This window comes from Geotrypetes seraphini, chromosome 1 (genome assembly GCF_902459505.1).
Source record: "Geotrypetes seraphini chromosome 1, aGeoSer1.1, whole genome shotgun sequence".
Classification (NCBI taxonomy): Eukaryota; Metazoa; Chordata; class Amphibia; order Gymnophiona; family Dermophiidae; genus Geotrypetes; species Geotrypetes seraphini.
In genome coordinates this window covers 218,023,090-218,048,400 of record NC_047084.1, presented here as the reverse complement: position 1 = coordinate 218,048,400, position 25,311 = coordinate 218,023,090, and the positions used below count along the sequence as shown (strand labels likewise).

Sequence of the window (25,311 nt, the reverse complement as noted above, 5' to 3'; positions counted from 1 at the left end):
GTCTCCTAAATTCCTCATAAGTATTAGTAAGCAAAAGCTGGAGGCATTGGAACAGGAGGGACTGAGCACCCCTCCTGCTCACTTACAGGTACGGGGATGAGAACAGTTATGGGAAGGGGGTATCTGGTGGCAGGAGGGAGTCGGCATCCCTCCTGCCGTTAGTTTTTGATTGGGGGGAATCAGCACGATGGCAGGAGGAAATGGGAATCCCTCCTGCCATAATTTTTAAGCCGTGATTGCGGCGGGCATCGGCGGGGGGGGGGCTTTTTTTTTGTTCAGGGAGGGAGGGGAGGGGACACTGTCGGGGGGGAGGGCTTTGTTTTTCTTTTTTTTAATTGGGCTATTTTGTGTGCGTAATACACACAAAATATCAGTGCCATTAAAAAAAAGAAAAAAAAACCAGGCAAAACTATCGGTAACACAATTATCGAAAGGTCTGCAGCAGTCAGATTTGACAGTAGTAAAACCCGATGCAATTCTTAGTGAATCAATCGCTTGGCTATTTTGCATGGGGTTTTACTAATTTTCATGGGTGAATCGGAGAAGAGATTGATCGGGCAGAAGTTTAGTGAATCGGGTAAGAGTCAGGGAATGATTGTAAAACCAATAAAACTGGTTTTGCGATTGTCGATACAGGATCGGAAGGTTTAGTGAATCTAGCCCTTAGTCTTGTTTACATCCCTTTTTAAATAATTCCTAGCATCTTGTTTGCTTTTTTGACAGCCACCACAGATTGATTGGAAGATAGCGTATTGTCTACATTGGGAAGAATAACCTAAATCATAGTTACCAGATGCTAGAATCTATCTTGGGGAGTCAGCGACCCAGATATTTTTCTAGGGTGCTGACCCCCAAGATGAACCCTAGTATCTGGTAACTATGATTTGGGTTATTCTTTCCAATGTGTATCACTTTGCATTTATCCACATTAAATTTTATCTTTCATATGGACACCCAGTATTCCAATTTCCTAAGGATGTCTTTCATTAATGCTGTAATCCTATTTATCAGTTTTATTATTTTATATACTATGTTGTTCATTGCCTAGCACTATAGAGATGCTGTAAATAAATAAAATTAAAGTAATGAAGGAATGATGAATTACAAAATAAACAGATACAACCCCTCCCCCCAAAAAACCCCCCAAAACCCACAACCAAACAAGGATTCATAAGATTATAGATTAAAATATTCTTCCAGTATTTGTGAGATAATTCAAAGTCTGGCATGTATATTGGTTCCTAGACATGATTCTGACTTGGCTTAAGTCAGTGGTCTCAAACTCGCGGCCCGGGAGCCACATGCGGCCCGCCAGGTACTATTTTGAGGCCCTCGGTTTGTTTATCATAATCACAAAAATAAAATAAAACAGTTTCTTGATCATATGTCTCTTTAGCTATAAATGACAATATTATTATTATTAAGACTTAGCCAAAAGGAAAGATTTATAAACTATAAAGAGTTTTACCTCATGCAAAATTGTCATTTCTTTAATAAGACATTAACTATTTTTTCTGAGGCTCTCCAAGTACCTACAAATCCAAGATGTGGCCCTGCAAAAGGTTTGAGTTTGAGACCACTGGCTTAAGTGAAGAAGTGGCCTAGTGGTTAGAGCAGCTGTCTCATCCTGCTGAAGTTATGAGTTCAATTCCCACTGCAGCTCCTTGTAACCCTTGGCGAATCACTTAATCCTCCACTCCCAGGTACATTAGATACAATGTGAGACCACAGGACAGATAGGGAAAATGCTTGAAGTACCTGTATGTTAATTGCTTTAAGTGTGGTTGTAAAATTACAAAAAGGCAGTATACAAAATCCAATCCCTTTCCTTAAACTGCTTTGATTGTAACCACACAGAAAAAGCAGTGTATCAAATCGTATCCTCTTATCTATTGACCTGTAGGTTTGCTCTAATGCTAAGCTACCCAAACTGTGGGTTGAAATCCTAAATGAGGTCATAAACCTGATTTAGAGGTCATGACCTAGTTGGGTTCAACATAGGTACATCATTATTCGGAACCACCAGGGGGGTCACACAGTTTTATTTGACCACAATCATGGGGTCACAGGCACAAAAAGATTGGGAAGTACTGTTCCCTTTCAGCTCAGCGTTGGTGTTTTTTGACAAACTTTTTACTCTAGATGGTAAGATTTTCCGGCATTGTTTAATTTTACCTGCATAACTGGCTCATGCAAGTATTATGGGGTACCTTTACGTCTAAAGTGTGCCATGTATGTTTCAGGTATATATTTCTTCAACAATGGACCCCTGATAAAGGCATATCTATATGCCGAAACACGAACCGTGTAGGGTCCTTCCTACCTCTCAGTTCCTCAGCACTGCTACATAGCACTCCTGCATTTGGTTTTCTGCACCTCAGGACCATTTTGGCTAATACAGGTGTTATTGCCTCACTGACTAACACCAGTCTGGGACCTTATGATATCATCTGCTGGTGCAGCTGACTATATTGTACCCCAAGACCAGTTTGGGATAATATAGGCATTTTTGCCTTATGGACTAGTACTAACCAAAGACTATTTGACATCATTTAATGTATTTGTTTATATTATTTTATAAATTTTATGATTTGGTGTTTATAATAAACCAGACAGCATCCAGTTCATCTACTCCACTTATTTTTGCACCTGTGTGCACAAGAGGATTGTTTTTGTGGTTCTTCCTTTTTGAGTGGAGGCTCTTCTCTTGAAATACTGTTCTAGTGCAACAATTCTAGAGCCACAGTTGAACTATATAAGTTTTTTTTCTCTCTTATCACAAAATAGGTTTATATTCCATTCCAGGAATGATGAGATTATGTAAAAACTGTATGTTATTTAAGAAATTATTAAAAACACATTTACTCGTAGATGCCTTTCTTTAAGTTCAGTGGGCTTTTGATTGTTCCAGGTTTCAGTGGTTTTGGTCTTAAGAGAAGATTGGGAAAGATTGATTTGAATTTATTGTAGTATTTTATGATGTTTATAATTTGGGTTGATATTTGAATAACGCTTAGATTTAAGTGGCTTATAAATTTTAAAAATAAAGAAATAAATACGGTACATACATTCCCATTCTGTATGTTTACTCTGCTTACACTATTTTAAGCATTATGCTGTCACCTGCTGACCTTTCCAGAAAACTGCATTGACTTTTAAAAGATATATAATCTCTATTCTGATTGGACAAAATGCCACAAAGATTATGGGAATTATTTCCATGAAGCAGATTCATCTGCCTACTTCTTCACAGAAAGGTTTCAAGGAAGATGTAGGAAACTACAGATAATTCTCCACAAGCTAAGTTTATAATATTTTTAAAGCACGTTTAGAATAAGCATGATTAAATAGCAACCAAGTTTGTATCAGCAAAACTGTGTGATAATTGGGGCAGGAGCCTATTAACAGTGGGCTTTATGCTCTCTCAATGGTCTCATTTACCACAAAGTTCTGAGCACAGATGAAAATATATTTAAGTGTTTACACAAACTGAAAATATATGAGAGTAGCCAAAATTAACAGTCATTTTTCAAAATGGAACATTCATAACAACATGGAGGAAAAGTCCATAGTCTGTTATTGAGAAACATATGGAGGAAGCCACTGCTTGCCCTGGATCGGTAGCATGGAATATTGCTACTCCTTGGGTTTTGGGCAGGTACTAGTGACCTGGATTGGCCACCGTGAGAACGGGCTACTGGGCTTGATGGACCATTGGTCTGACCAGTAAGGCTATTCTTATGTTTTAGGTTTGGTCCATAGTGTATCTGGATTGTTAGAAAGCATTTAGCAAAGATGCCTTTAGAGAGACAATGTTCAATGCTTCTGGACCTACAATATGGAATGAATTTCCCGTGTTCCTGTGTTCAAAAACTTTGCACCAGAAGTACAAAATATCTCTTAACACCAATCTCTTCTAAAAAGTATTTGGCCACTAATATGCTTTCCTTCTATTGTTGGCCGTTCCTATGTTGAGATTTGTGAATGCAGCAATGGAATATTCTTTCTCTCTCTTCTTTCTTATCTGAATTTTCTATCATTTTCCTATCATTTCTTCTTGTCTATAAGGTGGTGTATCAAATAAAACAAAACTTGAAACAAGGTACATCATTAGAGACTCCTGATGAGGTGTTAAGTGCATCTGTCCTACTGTAATCGCAGCCTTAATTTTCTGTAAAGAACATTTCAATGTGGTATCTGCAGGGGAGATGCTGGGCATGCTGCCCAACAATTACTGCATAGCCTTTGTATTTGCTGCACATTAATTTTGGTTGTTAAAGTGCAGCAAGTGCAAAAACATACTGCAGTTTAATAAAAAGTCCCCTAATTGAGTCAAAGTCTGAACTAGAAGAGCTAGTCACTGCATAAACAACACACACTCCTAACTCCTGTATAAACAATACACACTCCTAACTCCTTTCAACTCTTTGATATGCACTCAGGGCCAGATTCTACAAACAGTGCTAGTATTGGTGGCTGCCTAAAAAATGGCCGCTGATCACATGTCAATCATGCAATGGCACCATTTGTAGAATCATGGCTACCTCAAACATATACATTTTCATTTACTGCAAGGTCGCGACACTACTACGTTTGCTTTATTTGGACACATACGGCATTTCAAGTGGTTTACATCATAGTTCATATACCCAAAGATCTTCAAGACTCCTGACGCAGGCCTTAGGGCCGAAACATGTACATGTCGGGTCGAGTGACTTTGGATGAATAAAGATCAATCAGATGAGTTGAAAGACACTTTTATTTGTGCACCTTTCTGATTGGACAATTCCACTCATTTTTTTGCTACCTCAAACATAAACACCAGAAATGTAGGCCAGGGTTTTTGAGGCCTACATTTTCATGTTTGACATGAATCGCTTCTATGGATGTACCTAAGAACACCTAAGGTCATTTCTGGCATTAGCCATACCTACTTTGACCTTAGGCATTCTAAGTTGCCCCTGTAAACCCAATATAGGCACTGGTTTTGTAGGTGACTCTAGTCACCTACATTTTTGTTTTTAAAAACTTTTGAAATTGTTTTTAAATGGCTTTTGCCACTTAAGTTAGGCACTGGTAGGGGATCTATTCGCACCTAACTTAAGCTGCCATTTATAGAATATGGACCCCAGAGCCTGGTTCTATATATGTTGCCTAAAAAAAAAGCTGGCACTAACTAGAATGGCACCACACACCTTACAGAATCGTGCTACACACTTTATATTGTGCATGCAAATCGATGCGCACAGCTGATTTGTGTGCACAATTTAATTGTTTAATTAGCTTAATTGATGCCAATAATTGGTAATTCACACCTTGCAATTGCACTAATTAATTAAGCGCATAACTTAGTAAATGTATTCTATAAACTTCTGTACGCTAGTTCTAGTGCGTGAATCTGAAAATTGGAGTAAGGCCAGGTGAGGAGCATAAGTGGATCATGGGTACCCTTAGAATTTATGTGCACTGTTACAGAATATGCCCAATACTTGCACAAGATATGTGCAGGGATTTAGGCCTGATTTTTCTTAGCCTAAATGGGTCTGCCTGAAAGTTGTGATGTGCACTATATAAAGTGACATATATAAAATTTGAGGATCAGTCTTGTCCAGTTGTATGGAGTCTACAACTGAGACTATCTTGTTTCCCTAAAAAAAATTATAGCAACACCCCCTCCCCAGTTGCCCACTCATGAAAAACTCTAAATCTATATATAACTGGGCTGATAAAGGTTATTTGTGTAACTAGAATCTATAAAACATGCATAAGTCCTGAAAAACATGCTGTTCTATAAGGCAGCGTGCAAGCACCTTAGCAGTTAACTGCCACAGGACATGCTTGTTTTTTAAATAAAATTTGTGAACCGACAGCTGACTAAAGAATATAAAATTAATTGTGAAAACTTGTTCTGATGATATTTGAATATTTTGACATTAGTTTTCCCTGTATAATGATCATAAGAACATAAGAATAGCCATACTAGGTCAGATTTTCCTATCCCCATCCATCTAGCCCTGTATCCTGTTTCCAACAGCAGCCAATCCAGGTCACAAGTGCCTGGCAGAAACCCAAATAGTAGCAACATTCCATGCTACTCATCCCAGGGCAAACACTGGCTTCCCCCATGCCTATCTCAGTAGAAGACTATGAACATTTCCTCGAACTTGTCCAAACTTTTTTTTTTCCAACCCACACATAATTGCTGTCAAGCACATCCTCTAGCAACAAGTTCCAGAGTTTAACAATTTGCTGAATACAAAAAAATATATATATTTCCTCCTGTTTGATTTTAAAATATTTCCATTTAATCCCCTGGTCTTTGTTTTTTTTAACCTTTCTAAACCACTCAGGAATTTGTAGACCTCAATCATATCTCCCCTCACCTGTCTCTTTTCCAAGCTGAAGATCCCTAACCTCTTTAGGCTTCCCTCATATGAAAGAAGTTCCATCCCTTTTATCATTTTGGTTGCTCTTCTTTGAACCTTTTCTAATTCCACAATAGCTTTTTTGAGATACAGCAACCAGAACTGAACACAATACTCAAGGTGAGATTGCACCATGGAACGATACAGAGGCATTATAATATTCTTAGTCTTATTTACCATCCCTTTTCTAATAATTCCTAGCATCCTGTTTACTTTTTTGCCTGCCACCATACACTGGGCAGAAGATACAGATCACTATTTTAAGCCATAACACACCTAGAAATATTATATGCAACTACAACATCTCATTTTTATATATATTTTTTTATTTTCAAATTAAATATTAAGGGACAAATTCTATAAATGGCGTCCCGATTGTAGGCAGTCGATCGGGACACATATTTTCTTAAAAAAAAAAACATAGACAGGCTACCTACACTGTAAGCATCTATCATGGGTGCAGGGAGATGTATAGGGACACTTAAGCTTGCCCAAGACTGGGTGTGGTTGTGGTTTCACCTGAAGTGGCCTTGGGCGAGCTTAAGCAGCCCTAGGCGTCTCTCCAGGGCTACGATAGATACCTGAAATATAATAATAATAATAATAATAACTTTATTCTTATATACCGCCAGCAATCTTGCGACTTCTAGGCGGTTTACAATAAGAGAAACTGTAAATACAATAAAGGGAAACTGTACATACGACGAATTAAAGAGTATAGCAGTGTACATCTGATAACATTAATAATGTTAACGACAGTTTGTGTGCTGCAAGGCCGGGAGGTGCCAAGCTATTTATACAGAAGTAGAAATAATCCGTAGATTGAATGGAGTGTTCATAATTAGTGATTAGGGGTTGGGGTTACCAATTTACAAGTTCAAGTATGTGATGATGTTACGAGGGGGGCTGATGTTCCGGTTCGTTACCTAGGTATTTCAAGAATAGGTAAGTTTTTAGGTGTTTCCTGAATTCTTCATAGTTGTTTGTGTGCGTAATTAGTTTTTCTAGGTCTTTACCCCATATGGCTGCTTGATACGATAGCAGTTGTTGATGGTGTCTCTTATATTTGCACCCTCTAGCCGGTGGGGAGACAAATTTCATGTGTGTTTTTCTTTCATGTCTGTTGGTTGGAAATGAGAAGAGGTCTGTAATGTATTTTGGGGCTAGACCATTTAATACTTTGAAGCAGAGACATCCTAGCTTGAACTTCGTGCGTGCCTCCATCGGCAGCCAGTGTAGGAGTCGGTAGGAAGGAGTCATGTGATCGGACTTCCTCAGCCCGAAAACCATTTCAAATAGACACAGCCACTGAGCTGATTGCGGCAAGGAAATCTCCCTGCAATGATCAGCAGAGCAGCCGCTACAGGGAAATCCTCCCCCCCTGCCATGAAATCAGGCAGCAAGAAGGATGCCCGATCCTTCCTGCTACCACCCCAACACTCCCCCCTCCACCGAGTTTCCGCATCAGGAGGGATGCCCACTCCCTCCTGCCACCACCACTGACCCCTCCCCCAGACTCTCCGTGAAGTATGCTTTTATCTGAGAAACTATCACTTTCACATATAAAAGACAACAGAAAACTGACCCGTTCAGATATGCAACCTAGAGAGGACTCAAGAAGTTTAGTTAAATCAAATGACTTTTTATTAAATAACACATTCAAGCTTCCCTCCTGCGGACTCACATGTGTTAGCTACAGTTTTAGTCCAATAATAACACAAAGAAATTGGAATCTTGTCAGACTCAGCTAACAACAAAACCTTCTCAAGCTATTGCACAAACAATCTTAGCTGGCAAAAGAGGACAAACTGGAAAATTCAAGGTCTGAATATTTTTACTTCTCATTTGATTTTCCATAGACTCTAAGGACCAGATTCTATACAGGTTGCCTACAAAATTGGTGCCGACTAGTGTAGCACTAAGCGGGATTCTATAAAAGTTAAGCAACCTAACTTTAGGTGAACCTGTGCCTAATTTAAAAAGAGAAGCCTAACCCAAGAGCATGCCCGCTATCCACCCCTAACCACGCCCAATTTTAGGTAAGAGCTTTGGACTAGGCATTTACTTTTTATAGAATCATGTTTTTTGAGTTAGGTGTCTAACTTTTAATTAAGTCAAATTAACTGCAATTATAAGGTGTAAAGTGCCAATTATCAATACCAATTAAGCTTATTAACCAACTAAGTTAAACACCTCCATTAGCTAGGTGTGCTGATGTTGGTGCCGAACATTTTAAGTGGACTATATAGTATTGCCAGTAATGGTCTTTGCAGGTACAAATAATCTTTACTTACTAGCAGATTTTAATGTAGATACTTGAGTCTCTTGCATTGTTAAATGAGGCTCTAATTTCTGGATCCTGGTTTCAGTTCCCTTAACATAGGAAACTGTACTTTGTTATAATAATAATAATAACAACTTTATTTTTGTATACCGCAATACCACAAAACAGTTCAGAGCGGTTTACAGGAGAAGAGACTGTACATATACAGCGAAGAAACAGAGAGTTAGTTAACAAGTGTATAATGTAACCAGTAGCAATTACAAAATAATCCAGTAACAATTACAAGGGGAGTGCAGAAAGGGGATAGGAAAAACCGGGGGAGATGAGGTATATAGGTGAGAAGGGAGAGGAAAGGGAAGGAAGGGAGGCGGGGTCGAGTTTAGTAGTTTGGGAGGGAGGGAGGGAGTTAGAGAAATTTATCAAAGAGGTATGATTTGAGAGATTTCCTGAAGGATAGGTAGGATGGGGCAAGAGAGATGAGGGTGGTCAAGCAGTCATTCCATTTGCCAGCTTGGAAAGAGAGGGTTTTGTCCAGGAATCTTTTGTAGGTACATCCCTTTGGAGAGGGATAGGCAAACAGGTGGGCATTGCGTGTACGGTTGGAGCCTGGGAACACAAAGTAGCGTGACAGGTATATCGGGGATGAGCCAGTTAAGGTTTTGAAGCAGAGGCACATAATTGGGATATTGTTTCTTTAAAGAGTTCTTCCAAACCACAAACAATCTTCCAAATATCTAGTATGTCACACATCACTAGTAGGCACAATGAGTTCTGGAATATAAAATTCTGCCCAAACCACAGGCTTCAATGAAGTACACAACAAAACAGTCGACGGCAACACCAATGGAGGGGGGTAGAAGATTCTCCTCTCAATGGAGACATGTCACTATTTATTTATTTTAAAAATTTCAAACCCACTTAAACCTAAGCGGTTTACATAAAACATACATAATCAGCATAGAACTAACACAAACATAGATAAACAAATACTTCTAAAACATTTACAATCAAAACTTCAATTCAATCAAGAGAATACCTCCACAAACAAAAGCTGTCTTCAGTAGTTTCTCAAGTTTTCAAATATCAGAAATCAGCCATATTGAGAAAGATGCTGATGAGTTAGAGAAGCTAAAACAAATCTCTCTAACCCTGGAAAACGTAATGGGCAATTTGACAAATTGAAGAGTAGCAAACTGTCTGGACTGGATAGTATATATCCCAGAGTGCTGAAGGAATTGAAAAATTAACTTCAGAGATATTGTTAATTTATCTTTAAAATCCAGCATGGTACAAGAAGACTGGAGGCGAGTTTTTAAAAAGGTTTCCAGGGGTGATTTGGGAAATTATAGACTAGTGAGTCTGATGTTGACGACAGGCAAAATTACAAAAACTATTATAAAGAACAAATTTACAGAGCATATAGATAAACATGGTGTGAGGGATTAAGGGGTTCTCCCTCACCAAGAATGCAGTTATACCATTGGGCAGCAGGTGGCAGCAGACAAATTGGGGAAATCGCCTGTCCCAAAATTCTCTGAGCTTTGCAGCTCAGTGCTGAGATCCATTAGAGAAGTGATACAGCCCTGCTGAGTCAGAAGGGTGGGATTCAGGCAGGGAAGAGTACTTCTGTCCAGACTGGAATCATTCGAAGAGGATCCCGAGAGAAGAGATCCTTAGGAAGAGACTTCCACTAGAGAACCCTTCCCTAGCTGTGGGTTGAGAAGAACCCTGGGAAGCAGAGTGATTCTTATCAGACTGTGAGAGAGAGGACCCATCCCTAGTCGTGGGCTGAAGAAAAGCCCTGGGAAGGCATGAAATCAGGCAAGAACTGTTAGAAGAACTGACAGTGTGAGACTTTTGGTACATGGCTGTAAGCCAACCTTATTATACTGAAAATTGTGGACTATGTATAGGTCTGACTGGGACCAGCCCTTGAACCTTGCTTAAGAAGAACTGGACCTATTGTTTTTAACATTTTTGTAAGTGATATTGCTGAAGGGTTGTCAGGTAAGATTTGCCTCTTTGCCTCTTTGTGAAAGACACCAAAATCTGCAATAGAGTAGAACCCCTGATGGTGTGGATAGCATTGGATGTTCAAAAATGAAAAAAACTTATTATACTGCTGCATGAAAAATGGGTTTAGCTTACAGAAAGTCCCACATTAAAATGTGCTAAGTCCATTTTTAAATTCATTTTAGTAAAAAGACCCCTTGAATAGCTTTATAGACATCAGGAAATGAAAATCATTCTGACCACCAAAATTAGCATCTTACTTGGAAAAACACATTTTAAGTACAGCTGTGTTATACAAATAAAGAAAACACTAAAGTTGTTCTAGTGGAAATCACATCCTGGGAAGATTCAATAAATCAGTCAGTTTAGCAATTGATTGGTTCTCCACAATCTGAGCAGCATCCAATTAGTTTGAAACTGGGGCAAAATCAGAAGAAATACTGTTTAATACAACTTAGAAATAAGAAATGACTCAAGTGACTCATGGCCATCTTGCATGCAAACACTGTTGCACTGTACTTTTTGGCGCTATAGAAAAGATAAATAGTAATGGTGGTACTGTAACCCCCCCCCCCTTTTTTTTTTTACTAAAGTGTAGCACGGTGGTAACAGCTCCCACGCTCAAAGAATTCCTATGAGCGTAGGAGCTGTTACTGCTGCAGCCAGCACTAAAAACTGTGATATGCTTTGGTAAAAGGGGGGTAAGTTAGCTGCATAATATCCTGAAAATTCCATAGGAGAAAGAAGGTATATTCTGGGAAAAATTTAAGTAACTCAGGTTCCGTACCAGTAGAAGACATGGTTTTTCAGATGAGTGCTTTTGAATGATTATTGCTTTGACATTTTATATATAATTTTCTTTTTTTTTATTAGACTTTTGGACATTTCATATGATGCCTATAGGAAAATAATGGGCACCTTAAGTATTTAGTGCATACTAATTGTTAGCATACGCTAATGCGATTAGCACATACCAACACAGCCCCTGTTGATGAATCCCCCCCTACATATCTGGCATGGTGAAGACTTGACAACCAACATTTAAGCATGGGGCTCGCATAGAGTAGAGGGTGCAGCTTGGCCACCTTGTTGGATAGACTAGACGGACCTTGTGGGTTTTAAACTGCCATTATTTACTATGGGGGTATTTTACTAAGGCGCGTTAGCTGATTTAGCATGCGTGAAATATTATTAATAATAATATTAGCGCACACTCGATACTTACACATCCATAGAATATAATGGGTGCATTAGCATTTAGGGCTCCTTTTACTAAGCTGCAATAGCGTTTTTAGCGCACACAGGATTTTAGCGCGTGCTAAACCCACACTATGCGGCTAGAACTAACACCAGCTCAATGCTGGTGTTAATATCTAGTGCGCGTGGCAATTCAGCTATCGCAGCTTAGTAAAAGGAGCCCTTAGTACGTGCTATTTAGCGTGCATTAAATCAGCTAGCGTGCCTTAGTAAAAGACCCCCTATGTTACTGTGTTACTGACCCAAAAGTTAACCAGGCACTGGCCAATGTTTAGACTAGAGTGTTGCGTGGGGTCAGAAAACCCACCCGTCCCCGCCAGAATCCCCTCTGTCCCCACCTATCCCCACCAGGATCCTTTCCATCCCCACTCGTCCCCGCCAGGATCCCCTCCATCCTCGCGAGGAATCCCCTCCATCCCAATAAAAAACAGCAATTACTTCTGACAGGATCATCAATTCCACAGTTTCTTTTGTGTTTGCGCTGCTGTTTTCCTAGTGGAATTTCTGGTAGAACCCTTTTTTTGTTTTCTGTTCAGGTAATTAAATTATAAATCCCCTCTTTTACTAAGGCGTACTAGCCGATTTAGCATGCGCTAAATGCTAACGCATCCATAGAATATAATGGACATGTCAGCCTTAGTAAAAGATGGGGTTTCTAAGTTAATTACCTGAACAGAAAACAAAAAAAGGGTTCTACCAGAGATTCCACTAGGAAAACAGCAGCGCAAACACAAAAGAAACTGTGGAATTGATAATCCTGATGAAATCTTTATTTGAAAAAGGTGCAGATGAATTCAAAAATAAAACACAATATGAAAATATAAAATACAGTAAAAGATTTCATCAAGATAATCAATTCCACCGTTTCTTTCAAGTTTAAGTTAATTACCTGACTGCCGGCTGCCGAATCCTCCTGCTTCTCTTAAGCACCTCCTCATGCCTGCTGTGCTCACTGCTGCTCCGTCCTTAGCTCGGGTTTGAAAAAAAAATTGCTCGGTTCCTTGTCTCCTGCCTCCTTGGGCCACTCTCTTCTAGTTAGAGACAAGTCTCACCAGTATCAGGGCCTTCAGGGTGCTGGGCAGATCACTAAATAAGTGTCTTCCCGCTCTAGCCTTGCCGACCAATCAGCAACCAAGGCTCTCAGCTGTGTACATGTTGAGCAGTTGAGAGCTTTGCTTGCTGTTCCTGCCCTGCCGCGCCGCCGGACCAATCAGCAAGGCTTTCAGCTGTGTGCATGCTGAGCTCACTGCTCAGCATGGCTGTTTCCACCATGGCGCCGGACTGGTCTCTCAGCTTCATTGGAATTGACCTCAGTAAGTCGAACCCTGCTTTCAAAGCCTTCCATCCCCTTGGGAGTCCCGTGGGCCAGAGTGGGTTCCCTGTGGGAGTCCTGTGGGCCAGAGGGGATCCCTGCGGGATTCCTGTGATCCCCGTTCCCATGCAGACCTTTAGTTTAGACCAGTGCTCAGTACACCTACCTACCGGCGCCTAACTTAAGTGCAAAATGCTGTTAAAAAAATAAGTGTTTAAAAAAATATAGGTGCCTGCATCGCGACTAGAGAGGCACTTTATGACACCTAAGGCCACTGCAGGCATGGCTAATGCCAGACGTGTTATTAGGTGTCATAAAGCGCCTTTCTAATCATGATTTATGTGAAAGGTAGGCAATGGAAAAGTAGGTCTTGAAGACCCTGGCCTATATCTCCAGCACCTACCTTTCCCCAAGCCGCAATTCTATAAATGGTGCCAGTGCATGATTAACATGCGATTGGTGTCCGTTTTTAAAATCTTTGCCAGTGCAAACAACTACTTTAAGCCTGCTACTCGAGGCCTGGCTCCCTCTGAAATCACTTCCGGTTCATGGGGCCAGGAAGTGATGTCACAGGGAAAGCCAGCAAAAGCAGCAGGCCAGAGAAGCTGCTTTCACTAGTAAAGATTAAAAATGGTATGGGGTAGGAAGGGAGGGTGCAAGTGTGGCATGGGGGCATGGAAAGAGTAGGCGGGAGGAGAGGAGGGAGTGGGGGGGGGAGGTGCCACCGCCCCGAGCACCTCCTACCCTCGTTATTCCACTGTATACTTTTGACTGACCACCTTTTTCAACAAATGGATCAAAGTGGTGTACATAAAATATAATTAAAACAAAGTAACTCTATAATAAAATGATAGATATAAGCAAAGATTTACTACACACATTTATACAAGACAGAACATGACATTGTGGTTGCTTCTCACATGTCTCCTTCAGAACTAGCATCAGAAGAGGTGTTGAATCGGTGGGCAATCTCAAATAGCTAAGTGATCAAATGCTTTACTAAATAGGTGACTTTTAAGCAGTGCCTTAAATTATGCAAATTTAGATTCTTGTCAAATTATAGGGTGAGAAGACAGCAGAACTTCTTGTAGATTTGTAAAATGCTTGTTTAGGTCTAGGAAGTACTAAATGATTAGGCCTGGATTATATAACTGGCACCATTATCAGAGGCTGAAGTGTCTGCTGATCTCATGTCAATCACGCAACGGCATCGTTTACAGAATCGTACCTTCAGGAAAGGTAGGAATCAGAAAAGTAGGCAAGGGTTTTCAAGTCTTACATTTCCAGAGCCTACCTTTTACATGAATCATGCATCTGGAGTCACTTTTTAGATGCCTAATTTCCACTTCTAGCATTAGCCACGCCTACAGTGGTGTTAGGTGATATAAAACGCCTCCAGAGATGTGATTCCGGTGCCATTTATTTTAGATGCCAGCAGGCATCTTTAATTTTGTTTTAAGTCCACTTTTAAACAGCATTTTGAACTTCACTTAGGACTCCTTTTACTAAGCTGCGGTAGTGTTTTTAGCGCGCAGTGCAGATTAGCGCACACTGCCCTCCGCGCTACGTGCCAAGAACTAATGCCAGCTCAATGGTGGCATTAGCGTCTAGCGTGTGCGGCAGTGCAGCGCATGCTAAGCGCGTGCTAAAACCACTAGCGCAGCTTAATAAAAGGAGCCCTTAGACACCATTAAGACGTCTACCGGCATCTAAATTAAGGCACCCTTTATAGAATATGGACCTTGGTGTCTAATGAATGGAGGGCATGTATAAGGGTATAAGAAATAATTAAAGAAGAAAGATAAGATGGTTGATCAGTATGGTAAGTGTTGTGTGCAAGAAACAAAACTTTAACAATTATGTGATAGTGCACTGGGAGCCAATGTAATCAACGGAATACAGGGGGACACATGATCAAATTTTCAAGCATGACATAGTAGACAGATGTCAGTATTTTGAAGTGTTTGTAAATGTTTTAATTGGATGTTTATGATTCCTGTGTAGGCTGAATTACACTAATCTAATTTTGAGATAAGGGCATGTATTAAAGTATGGAAACTTTTAAAGTCCAGAAATGAATGACCTGAGCGGAGTTGATGTAACATGAAAAAAACAGACTGAATTGTTCAAGAAATGTGTTCTTGAAATGATAAGTTGGAATCGTTACCCCAAGATACTTGAAGCTGGTAACTGTTTGAATAGGTCTCTGAAACAGCACTGGGGGCTGCACTGATTACGGTAATGAATCGTAAATCCAGCAAGCTACTGTTTTTCTGGATTCAGTACAAGCAAATGGCTCTGTAACCATTCTGATACTGCAGAGAGACATGCCTGCAGGGTAACTAGATTTGGATTAAAGGGAGACACGGAAAAAAGTAATAGGATGTTGTCTGCATAGATAAAGAATCTACACAGCTAATCAGCTGCAGTATTTTTACAGGGAAACTCGAAAGGGAGTTTCATTTGAGAATTTGCCTGTAGATTTTCTTTCTTGCCCTCCAAAACAACATATACAGTATTGTTAGTAATTTAAAACACAGTAGGAAATTAGCTTGAAATGCAGTCTTTTCAGAACTATACAGAGAACTAAACACAATTAAGGTTATCTCTAAAGTCTTTTCTTGTACTAGCTGACTAATCGAATCTTGAGACTCCCTGAAGATCAGATATGTCAAACTCTGGCCCGTGGGGTGTTCAAAATTGGCACGCCAGACATTTTAAACTTCTACACCAGGGCCTGTCCCTGTCCCGAAGGCCTGTATGTCCCCCGCCTTCTTCTTCCCGGTCTCACCTTCAGAATAGGCCTGCCATTCCTACCCTCCCTCCATCCCGGCTTCCTGGTATCTTCTGGCCCACCGGCACAAATCGCTGCCACCGCTGCTGCTCTTCATTCTCATCTGCCTTCACCTGGTCTCTTCTTCAAAGCAGCTTGCTGAGGATCGCCGGCTGGCTGTAGCAAACCTCGCAGGCCGCTCTCCACCTCGGTAGCACGTTCCCTCTGATGCGATCCCGTACATCAGAGGAGGGGCGGGATCGCATTAGAGGGAACGTGCTACCGAGGTGGAGAGCGGCCTGCGAGTTTGCTATAGCTGGCTGGCGATCTTCAGCGGCTGCTTTGAAGAGGAGACAAGGTGAAGGCAGACGCGACTGAAGAGCAGCAACGGCGGCAGCGGTTCGTGCTGGTGGGCCAGAAGATACCAGGAAGCCGGGATGGAGGGAGGGTAGGAATGGCAGGCCTATTCTGAAGGTGAGACCGGGAAGAAGAAGGCGGGGGACATACAGGCCTTCGGGACAGGGACAGGCTCTGGTGTAGAAGTATCCGGAGGGAGAGAAGAAGGGGTTCAGATGTGCATATGCCGGACTGAGTGGAGGGTGGGGTAAGGAAGAAATAAAACAGAGGAGAGGGAGAGAGGGAAGGAACAGAACAAGAAAGAAGTTTGACACAAGGAATGGTGTGGAGGGGAATAGAGATACTAGATAGGAGGGTAGTTGGGAAGAGAAACGGAGAGATGGTGGACTCTGGGGTGGTGGGGAAGGAGGGAGAGATGCTGGATGAAAGGGTAGTTGAGAAAAGGACAGATAGTGGATCTGGGGATGATGGGAGTCCGTTGCTGCAGCAGCGAATATGGACATGAAAAAAAGGAAAGATGCCAGACCTCCAGGGGGAGGGAAGGGAAATGGAAGGGGAGAACAGAGATGGAAGATGGATGGTTAGCACAGAGAAAGAAGAAAACGACAAATGGGCAAGAGACCCTGGTAAGCAAGTTATCAGAAGACAACCAGAGCCTGGGACCAACAAAATATAGAAAAAATAATTTTATTTTCTGTTTTGTGATTACAATATTTATTTTGTTTACACCACAGAGCTGGTGTGGGGTTGGAGACGTTATAACCCTATACTTCTACTAAGACTAAGCCTTATTCACTTAGGGGCCCTTTTATTAAGGTACGCATTTAGCGCGTGCTAAATTGGTTAGCGTACCTTAATTAAATGACCCCTGATTATCTTAATTAAAAATTCAGCCCACGGCTTAGCCTTTTTTTCAGATTTTGGCTCATTATGTGATTGAGTTTGACACCCCTGCTGTAGATAGTCTCAGTTTTTGCAGAATATGGATGATCTGTACAACATTTCATAATGTTCCCAAAGAAACTGCAGTCACAATGTATATTTCTACAAACAAAAGCTGTTCACATTATATGTACTATTATAAATGCCTTTGATTTGTCTGAGCTGCTGACTAAGGAGTAGAGAATGACATGGGGACAAATTTTCTCCGTCCCCGCAGGAACTCATTTTTCCGTTCCCGTGAGTTATTTTCCTGTCCCTGCCCTGTCCTTATCTGCACAAGTCTCAAACATTTTAAAATGATAAGTGTTCAAGACTTATGCAGTTAAGGCAGAGCTTACAGGAATGTGGCAGGAGCAGGGACAAAACTCACAGCGACGGGATGGTGAAATTGAATTCCTGCGGGGATGGTGAAAAATTTGTCCCCGTGTCATTCTCTACTAAGGAGCACACATCACAGCATAGATATCATATTACTCACCAAACACTGTCCTTGCAGGCACAGATTCTCTGTTTAACCAGAATGACACTTGGGACAGAATGACTGTCATAATGCAAGGGAGGTACGTTTGGATGACAAAATAACCAATTTTTCTCTTCAAATGGAAATGTGTTGTCATAACTGTGTATTCACCTGGCATGTGAAACAAATTGAAATGTTATTTGCTGGTGTGTTAAGAGGATTATTTTAAAGCTATCCTTACATTTAAATAGCAACATTTGCACATGTAGATTAGCATACAAGGCTGATATCAAATTATAGGAAACAGTGCGTAGCCAGACCTCAGGTTGTAGGTGTATGTGTGTGTGGGGGGGGGGGAGGGGGGCTGATATCAAATTATAGGAAACAGTGTGTAGCCAGACCTCAGGTTGTAGGTGTATGTGTGTGTGTGGGGGGGAGGGGGGCTGATATCAAATTATAAGAAACAGTGTGTAGCCAGACCTCAGGTTGTAGGTGTATGTGTGTGTGTGGGGGGGAGGGGGGCTGATATCAAATTATAGGAAACAGTGCGTAGCCAGACCTCAGGTTGTAGGTGTATGTGTGTGGGGGGGGGGGGGGGACTGATATCAAATTATAGGAAACAGTGCGTAGCCAGACCTCAGGTTGTAGGTGTATGTGTGTGTGGGGGGGGGGGGGGAGGAAGGGGGGCAGTGCTGAGCCCACAGAGAGAGGGCACACAGTTTTGCCCCCAACCCACTCTCCATCCCACCTGTATGACTCCTCATACCTGAGTTGGCAGGAGCTTCAAGTTCCACTTGCAGAAGCCCTCCTCCAGCCGAAGCTTGGCGCTTTCATCGGGCTGCCACCATGCACGGCTGCCACCCATAGGCATGCCCAGTTTTCATAAAACTGAGCATATACGAGAGAGGCCAACCTTTTGCACATGGGGGAGGGGGTCCTTCCTCATGCATGCTCAGTTTTAAAAAAATCAAGCATGAAGGGTGCTGGTGGCCCAGGAAACGAGGCAGGGTTCAGTTAGAGGAGGTTTCTGCTGGCAGGGCTTGGGGACCCACACCAGCTAAAGCAGAAGACAACACTTCAATTTTGGGGTGTGGTCTGAAACTGAATTGGGGAGCGCAGGCCCCCAAGCCCCCCCCCCTCCCCCATGATAGGAAGTGTTTGGTTGTAATTATTTCCACTGTAACTTATTTGCATACCCAAAGTTTTTAGGCTTTAAGTTTAGGTCTTTCTTAGGCAGGATGCTCGCATTTCAAACAAGCAAACAACAGTCCTGGTTGGGTAACTACAATATGCCATTTTAACTTGTGTCAGGCATGCATTAGCAAGACCAAAGCAAGCTATATGTGGGGGCTCCATAACTGTGTCCTGTCCCTTGTCTTCCCTGCTTGGCTGCAAAGCAGTGGGTGGTCTAGAAGCTCTAGGGGGCATGTCACAAGGGGCACATTTCTGGCTCGGAATGGTCCTGTGTGTTAGCTCATAAAGCAGCTTAGTAAAAAGACCTCCAAGAGAGTAAATAGCATTGCAACTTCTACTCCAGCATAGCTCTTGGAAACTACTCACTCATATTCAGTTAATCTTTTTATTAAAAGTTATCACCTACAATTTGTCCAAAATAAAACAGACTTTTATTCTCATGTACTTTACTAACCTGTGCTTGATGTAATTGTTTCTTTTCCAACCAGTTGACCTAAGAGGTCATATTGATTCAGCCTAGAACCATCTGACGCAACCTCTACTGAATCAGTAGCATTGTAAGTCCATATATATGTCACTTCTGATGTTGTATATGCATCTGCAACAGACATTGATATGAATGGCATCTTCCATTTGTATTGATTTGTCACGTCTTAGAAAATCTGCCCTTTCAAATTCTTCATTAAAGACTCATAGAAGAAACTATTATTTGACAGAAAGTTCTAAACTGGCTGGTATATATAAAAGTGTTAGTTGTTTCCAGGTTGCTCATTAAGGCACTTTTTAAATCAAGTGTTTTAGCGCAGGCCGGCGAAGTAAGTGCTCCAACACTCACAGGGACTGAATAATCATTGGAGCATTTACTTCACTGGCCTGCGCTAAAATGCTCTCCCACGGCTTGATAAAAGGGGGCCTAAATAATGTACGAGTGAAAATGTGTTTGTTTGTGTTGTACCACATTGAATTCTAATACATTTGGAACAAATTTTGCTTTAGAGCATAAAGCCAACAAATTATTAATATGTATATGATATGCATAGGCATATGATTATTGAAAATAGTTATTAAAGGGATTGGGACTTATATACCACCTTTTTTTTTTTTTTTTTTTTTGCAGTTATACAACCACACTCAAAGCGGTTTACATACAGGTACTTCAAGCATTTTCCTTATCTGTCCGGATTGGCTTACAATCTGTCTAATGTACCTTGGGCAGTGGAAGATTAAGCAATCAGAGCAGTGCAGAGCATTCAGCATGCTGGCTTGTGTTTCCCCAAGGCTCAAAATTGCTTGACCGGCTGCAAAAAGTATGCCACTTTGAAAGACGAGAGAACCAAGCTTATAATCTAATGAGATAGTATAGAAACCAGATCTGTGAGGATCTATAAAGAAGTTGGACTAATATCACATGGTTTTATGAACACACTCTGCTATGTGCAATTAAAACATTGGAAAAAACAAATCTTCATATATTTAACCAGCTGCATAAGAGTGCTGTGCATAATTAAAAAGCCAAGGGCACTGAGTGCTTGAGAAAGTATGGAATCCAGATCTGTGAAAATCTGCATATTTAAAATACAGTCAAAACTACATATATTTAACCAGCAGTGTAAAAAAGCTGTGCAAAATTAAAATACCAGGGACTCCGATTGCTATGCCGGCTGTAAAAAAGTTCACAGTTAAAGAAACCGAGAAAGCATAGCTGCTAAATTAAAGAAAAGGCGTAGAGCCCAGACCGAATCTATAAACTAGAAGAAAACGACGGAGCTGCTACTATTATCAAAGGAATATATTTACAATGTAGAAAGACAGCCAGGATTTACTTACCAAGTCGCCAAAATTACTGTTGTGCAGACGGAGCGGTGCAAAATTTGTTATGTTTCCATAGTACTTCCAGATGAAGTTCAGGATATTATCATTCACAGCAACATAGCTATTTTGGTGGCTGTGACCTGTCTCTGTTATTCTTTTTGTCTTCTTTCCCACAGATTTGGGGATGTGTCTTTGAGTTTTTTACCATCACATCGCGACCCCAACATTGCACATTTCAGTCCGTGCACCACAGTAATCCTCGTGTTCCTCAACTTTGTTGAATGCAAGCTCAAGCTCACAGTACTGACAATTTACACTCCAAAGTCTCATGTTTTCCTAAGTGATTTTTTTTTTCCAATTTCATACCGCATTTGCAAGTTATTTGAGCATGTTCAAATTCAATGTGGTCATCTGTTTCTGATTTAGGGACTGGTTCCATGCAGATCCGACACACAGTGATGTTTCCTTTACAATGAATCTCATGAATGGTAAAATTAGCCATGGAAATATCCTTTCTACAATTTGCACATAATTGTGTCTCTTTCTCAGGAGTTGTAGCCATCTTTAGGCACGTCTGTTAACTGGAAAGTTTCAATTCCGCTTTCCCTCGCCAAAGTAGCATTCTCCTCTTACTTCGGCCGGCACAGCTCCAACCGTCCTGAACAGCCTCCCCGGAGAGAAAGCTGCGGCAACATCCCTTTACACTCGTTTATACATTTTGGTGGTAATACACTTTTTAAGATATTGTCTTTACACATTTCTTAAGTCGGGTCTTGCAGCTAGCAACTCTTTACGATTGGTTTCTTCTACCATACTCCAGTCAGCCCAAGCCAACTATAGAGTAATGCCACGTCATCTGTTTAAATATTTTGTTTCAGCTTCACGCGGCCAGTGGCGTTCCTAGCATATGTGACACCCCGGGCCCATCATTTTTTGACACACACATCCCCCCTCCCATCTGTATGAAAAACATGATTTTTAGTAATGCAGTTACAAAAATTCTTAATACGAGTTTATTTTGCAAAACAAACTTCCAGTCCTTGAACTGGAAACAAACCATAAACAGGAAGAAAAGGGTTGATAAAAAAACAGGCTTATAATATTTAAATATATCACAGCACGCTGCCTAGCCTATTCAGCCTTATACATTCAACGGGAAATGGATATATGAATTAGAAAAAACCTAAGGAGGGCCTCCAAGGACACAGAAAAGGGTATAAAACCATGGAGATACATACAATAAAGGGGAAAAAAAGCCGTACAAGCCGAAAACCACAGCAATAAAAAACAGACAAAATCCTCAACAGTGCACAAGAAAATCCCATAGTCAGAAATAGACGAATTACTACAAAAAAACCACACACAACTTCAGAAATGCAGGGGGGAAAAAAATCAATCCTCCTGAACCGGCCCTTCGATGGAACACTCATTCCTGGATGGAATAGGCCCAAAGTCTGCGCACACCTCTGCACATGCGCAAGGCACATAGAGCCCACCAAGCAAGGCAGCATATTGCAGAAAACAAATGCGCACAACTTCATAAATGCAGAGGGAAAAAATTCAATCCTCCTGAACTGACCCTTTGTTGCAGTACTCACTCCCGTAAGGAACATGCCCGAAACCCGCATGCGCCCTAGGTCCGGAAGGCGGGAATGAACGAAAGAGCAAACATTCAAGCGCCCACATCGGCGAGAGTGTGCGCAGTCAGGCTCCCACCACCGATGAACACCTTACCATCTCCCCGTTTATCTCATCAGAGCACCGCACTGCCTCTACCACATCTTTCTCACCTGGCCATCGCGGGACCTTCCTGCACCTCAGCTCGGCTGCCGGTCCACCGTCTATGACATCAATTGTTCTGGAGCAGAGCCAGGAGATGCAGTCATCATAGGACCTTGTTACAGGATGTGCGGGACCTCTGCTCTGGAACAAGTACGTCGGCGGGGGTGAACAGGCAGCCGCGATAAGGTGAAGGTCCTGTGGCAGAGTAGGGCAGGAGGTTCCGTACCTGGCCAGCTGTGCACCCCCCCCGGGGCATGCACTCAGGGTGATCCGTCCCCCTCACCCTGCCTTTGGTACGCCACTGCATGCAGCGGGTAACATCGGCAATGCGGGGGTCACCCCATCAATGGAAAGTAAGATCAGCAAGCAACGCCGTTGCCGATCTTACCCGCGTTGCTGATCTTACTTTCCCATCGATGCTGGGGGAGAGAGGCCGTTTGGAAAAAAATAATAAAAAATTTTGAGTGGTCTGTTTGCCCTCCTTCAGCAGGCCTCCCTGACCATTTTGGGCCCTTGGCATGTGCCTTCTGGGCCTATCCTTTAATCTGGCTCTACATGATAGTTATAAGTAAGTATAAGTAAGTGGAATTCTAGAGTTAGGAAGCATTTTTATCAATTTATATATTTTTTATTGAATTTACATAATAATGTACAAGATAACTCTTGCCAAAGAAATACAGAAGAAAATGAAAATTAACAAAAATTTGACCATTAAGCAACAAAATATCTTCCTTAGATCATAACAGGTGCAACTTCAGGGAGAGGTATCAGAAAATTAGTGAATATAGCCCAATTAAAAGTAAAAGAATAGGAATTGGTTAACAGACAGTTCTGACTATTTATAATGCTGTTCTATAATTGCTAAACTCCCCCCGCTGACAATTTCTTCATATCCAGGAAGGCCCGCAACTGTTCAGGTAGAAAAAATACATATTTAACCCTCAAGTACTTAATCATGCATTTACAGGGATAAGCCAGTAGGAAATTTGTACCCAAAGTTACTGTTTCAACTCTCATGGCTAGAAATAATTTCCTGTGCTCCTGCGTTTGTCTAGTAACATCTGGGTAGATCCACACTTTTTTCCCTAGGAATAGGACTTGAGAATTACGAAAGTATTGTCTAAAAACTGCGGTCACATCTTACTAGAAAACAAACAAAAAAAAAAAAAAAAAACCATTAGTGTAGCTCGCTCTGAAGCCTCAGATATAGAAGTTTCAAGCAAGTCTATAAGGTTCAAAGGTTCTCCAGCAATTAAATTTTGAACACCTTCTTTTGGAGTGGCTCCTATTTCCTTTTTTGTAGGAATATACGTAGTATATACGGTTGACTGGCAGAATATTATCTGAGGAATATTTTAGAACTTCAATCAAGAATTTTCTCAGCATTTCTATAGGAGTCACTTCTAATGATTTTGAAAAGTTCAGGAGACACACGTTGAGCCTACAGTTATAATTTTCTAATTGTTCTCCTTTTCTATTAAGCTGTATTTTGTCTTTAATAATTCCGGTGGATAAAGATTGAAGGTTTTCCACCTTTATTTTAACTTGCAAATTGTTGTTTAGTCCCTTCAAGTTTTTTTGCCAAAGTATTCACAGTACTCACAAGTGTTGTAATCTCCCGGGAAGACTTGTCGTCGGAAGAATTAAGTTTTAAGAGAGCATTCTCTATGCTCTCTAAAGTTACCACCAGAGATATTCCTGCTGGTAGTCACCTTCCTCTTCATCAGTGGCGTATCTAGCATATGTGACACCCAGGACTCATCATTTTTTAACACCCCCCTCACCATCTATATGAAAAATATGATTTTTAGTAACAATCTACATATCACACAACAAGACTGTACCTAGGAAAAGGCAGCATCTTAAACACTGCAGTGAGTACTAGAACACCAACACATACATTGTAAAACTAAACAAACCAGATCCTGCACAGTCAATTGATCCTGTACAGTCGATGCTATCAGAAAGCCATGTCCCTTTCATACACACAGACAGATACACCCTCGCCCAATATGGAATAATCACAAACTAAAAATAGAAATATGTAGACAAAAGTTAAACTGAACTGCCAAGAAACCAGACTCTGCATACAATGCAACACCACAACACCACAAAAACAGTAATACATGTCCTATAAACCACCTGATTCCATCCACACAAGCCTTGAATTGTTTTATATTGAACTTATTATATTAAAGTATAAAAAGAAACAATATTCTGTACAATTGTCAATTTATAAATCAGCATCTTCTCCCCACTCTCTCTTCCCCATTTCCCTTCAGCGTCCTCAGCCCACTCTCCCTCCACTTTCCTTCAGCGCACGCACATAAAAACAAGCAAGTCATTTTATATCATTTCATTCTATTCATTCATAGAAATTAAAGTCTAAATAATGCCAGTCACATAACAAAACATGATTTTACAAAAATAATTCCCTGCACAGTCAAACCTGCAAGGATTACTAGATGTCTTTTAGCAGCTCCCCTCCCTCACTCCCCCTTACCTTCGTGGCCAAGTCAAAATGATCTACCAACAGTAAAATTTTAAAAACACAAAGCACACTGTACGCAGAGAAAATGTTAATTATCATTTATATTCCACGGGTTTTCAAAGAGGTCAAGGCAGATGACTTTATGCAATGTCACCTCAGTAACACATTTTGATCACTAAATTGAAAATAAAATCATTTTTCCTACCTTT

At 41.1% G+C, this 25,311-nt stretch overlaps 1 protein-coding gene across 2 annotated transcripts in view; it reads right to left on the bottom strand.

Moving 5' to 3' along the window:
* The window catches only part of GABRA2 (gamma-aminobutyric acid type A receptor subunit alpha2), a 140,690-nt gene that overhangs the window by 23,945 nt on the left and 91,434 nt on the right, over positions 1 to 25,311 (bottom strand). For both annotated transcript variants that reach the window (XM_033946165.1, XM_033946156.1), the window contains exons 7-8: positions 19,472 to 19,615; positions 17,842 to 17,994 (exon numbers count right to left, since the gene is read on the bottom strand). In XM_033946165.1, coding sequence (XP_033802056.1) covers positions 17,842 to 17,994; positions 19,472 to 19,615 — 297 coding nt within the window. The remainder of the gene's footprint in view (positions 1 to 17,841; positions 17,995 to 19,471; positions 19,616 to 25,311) is intronic.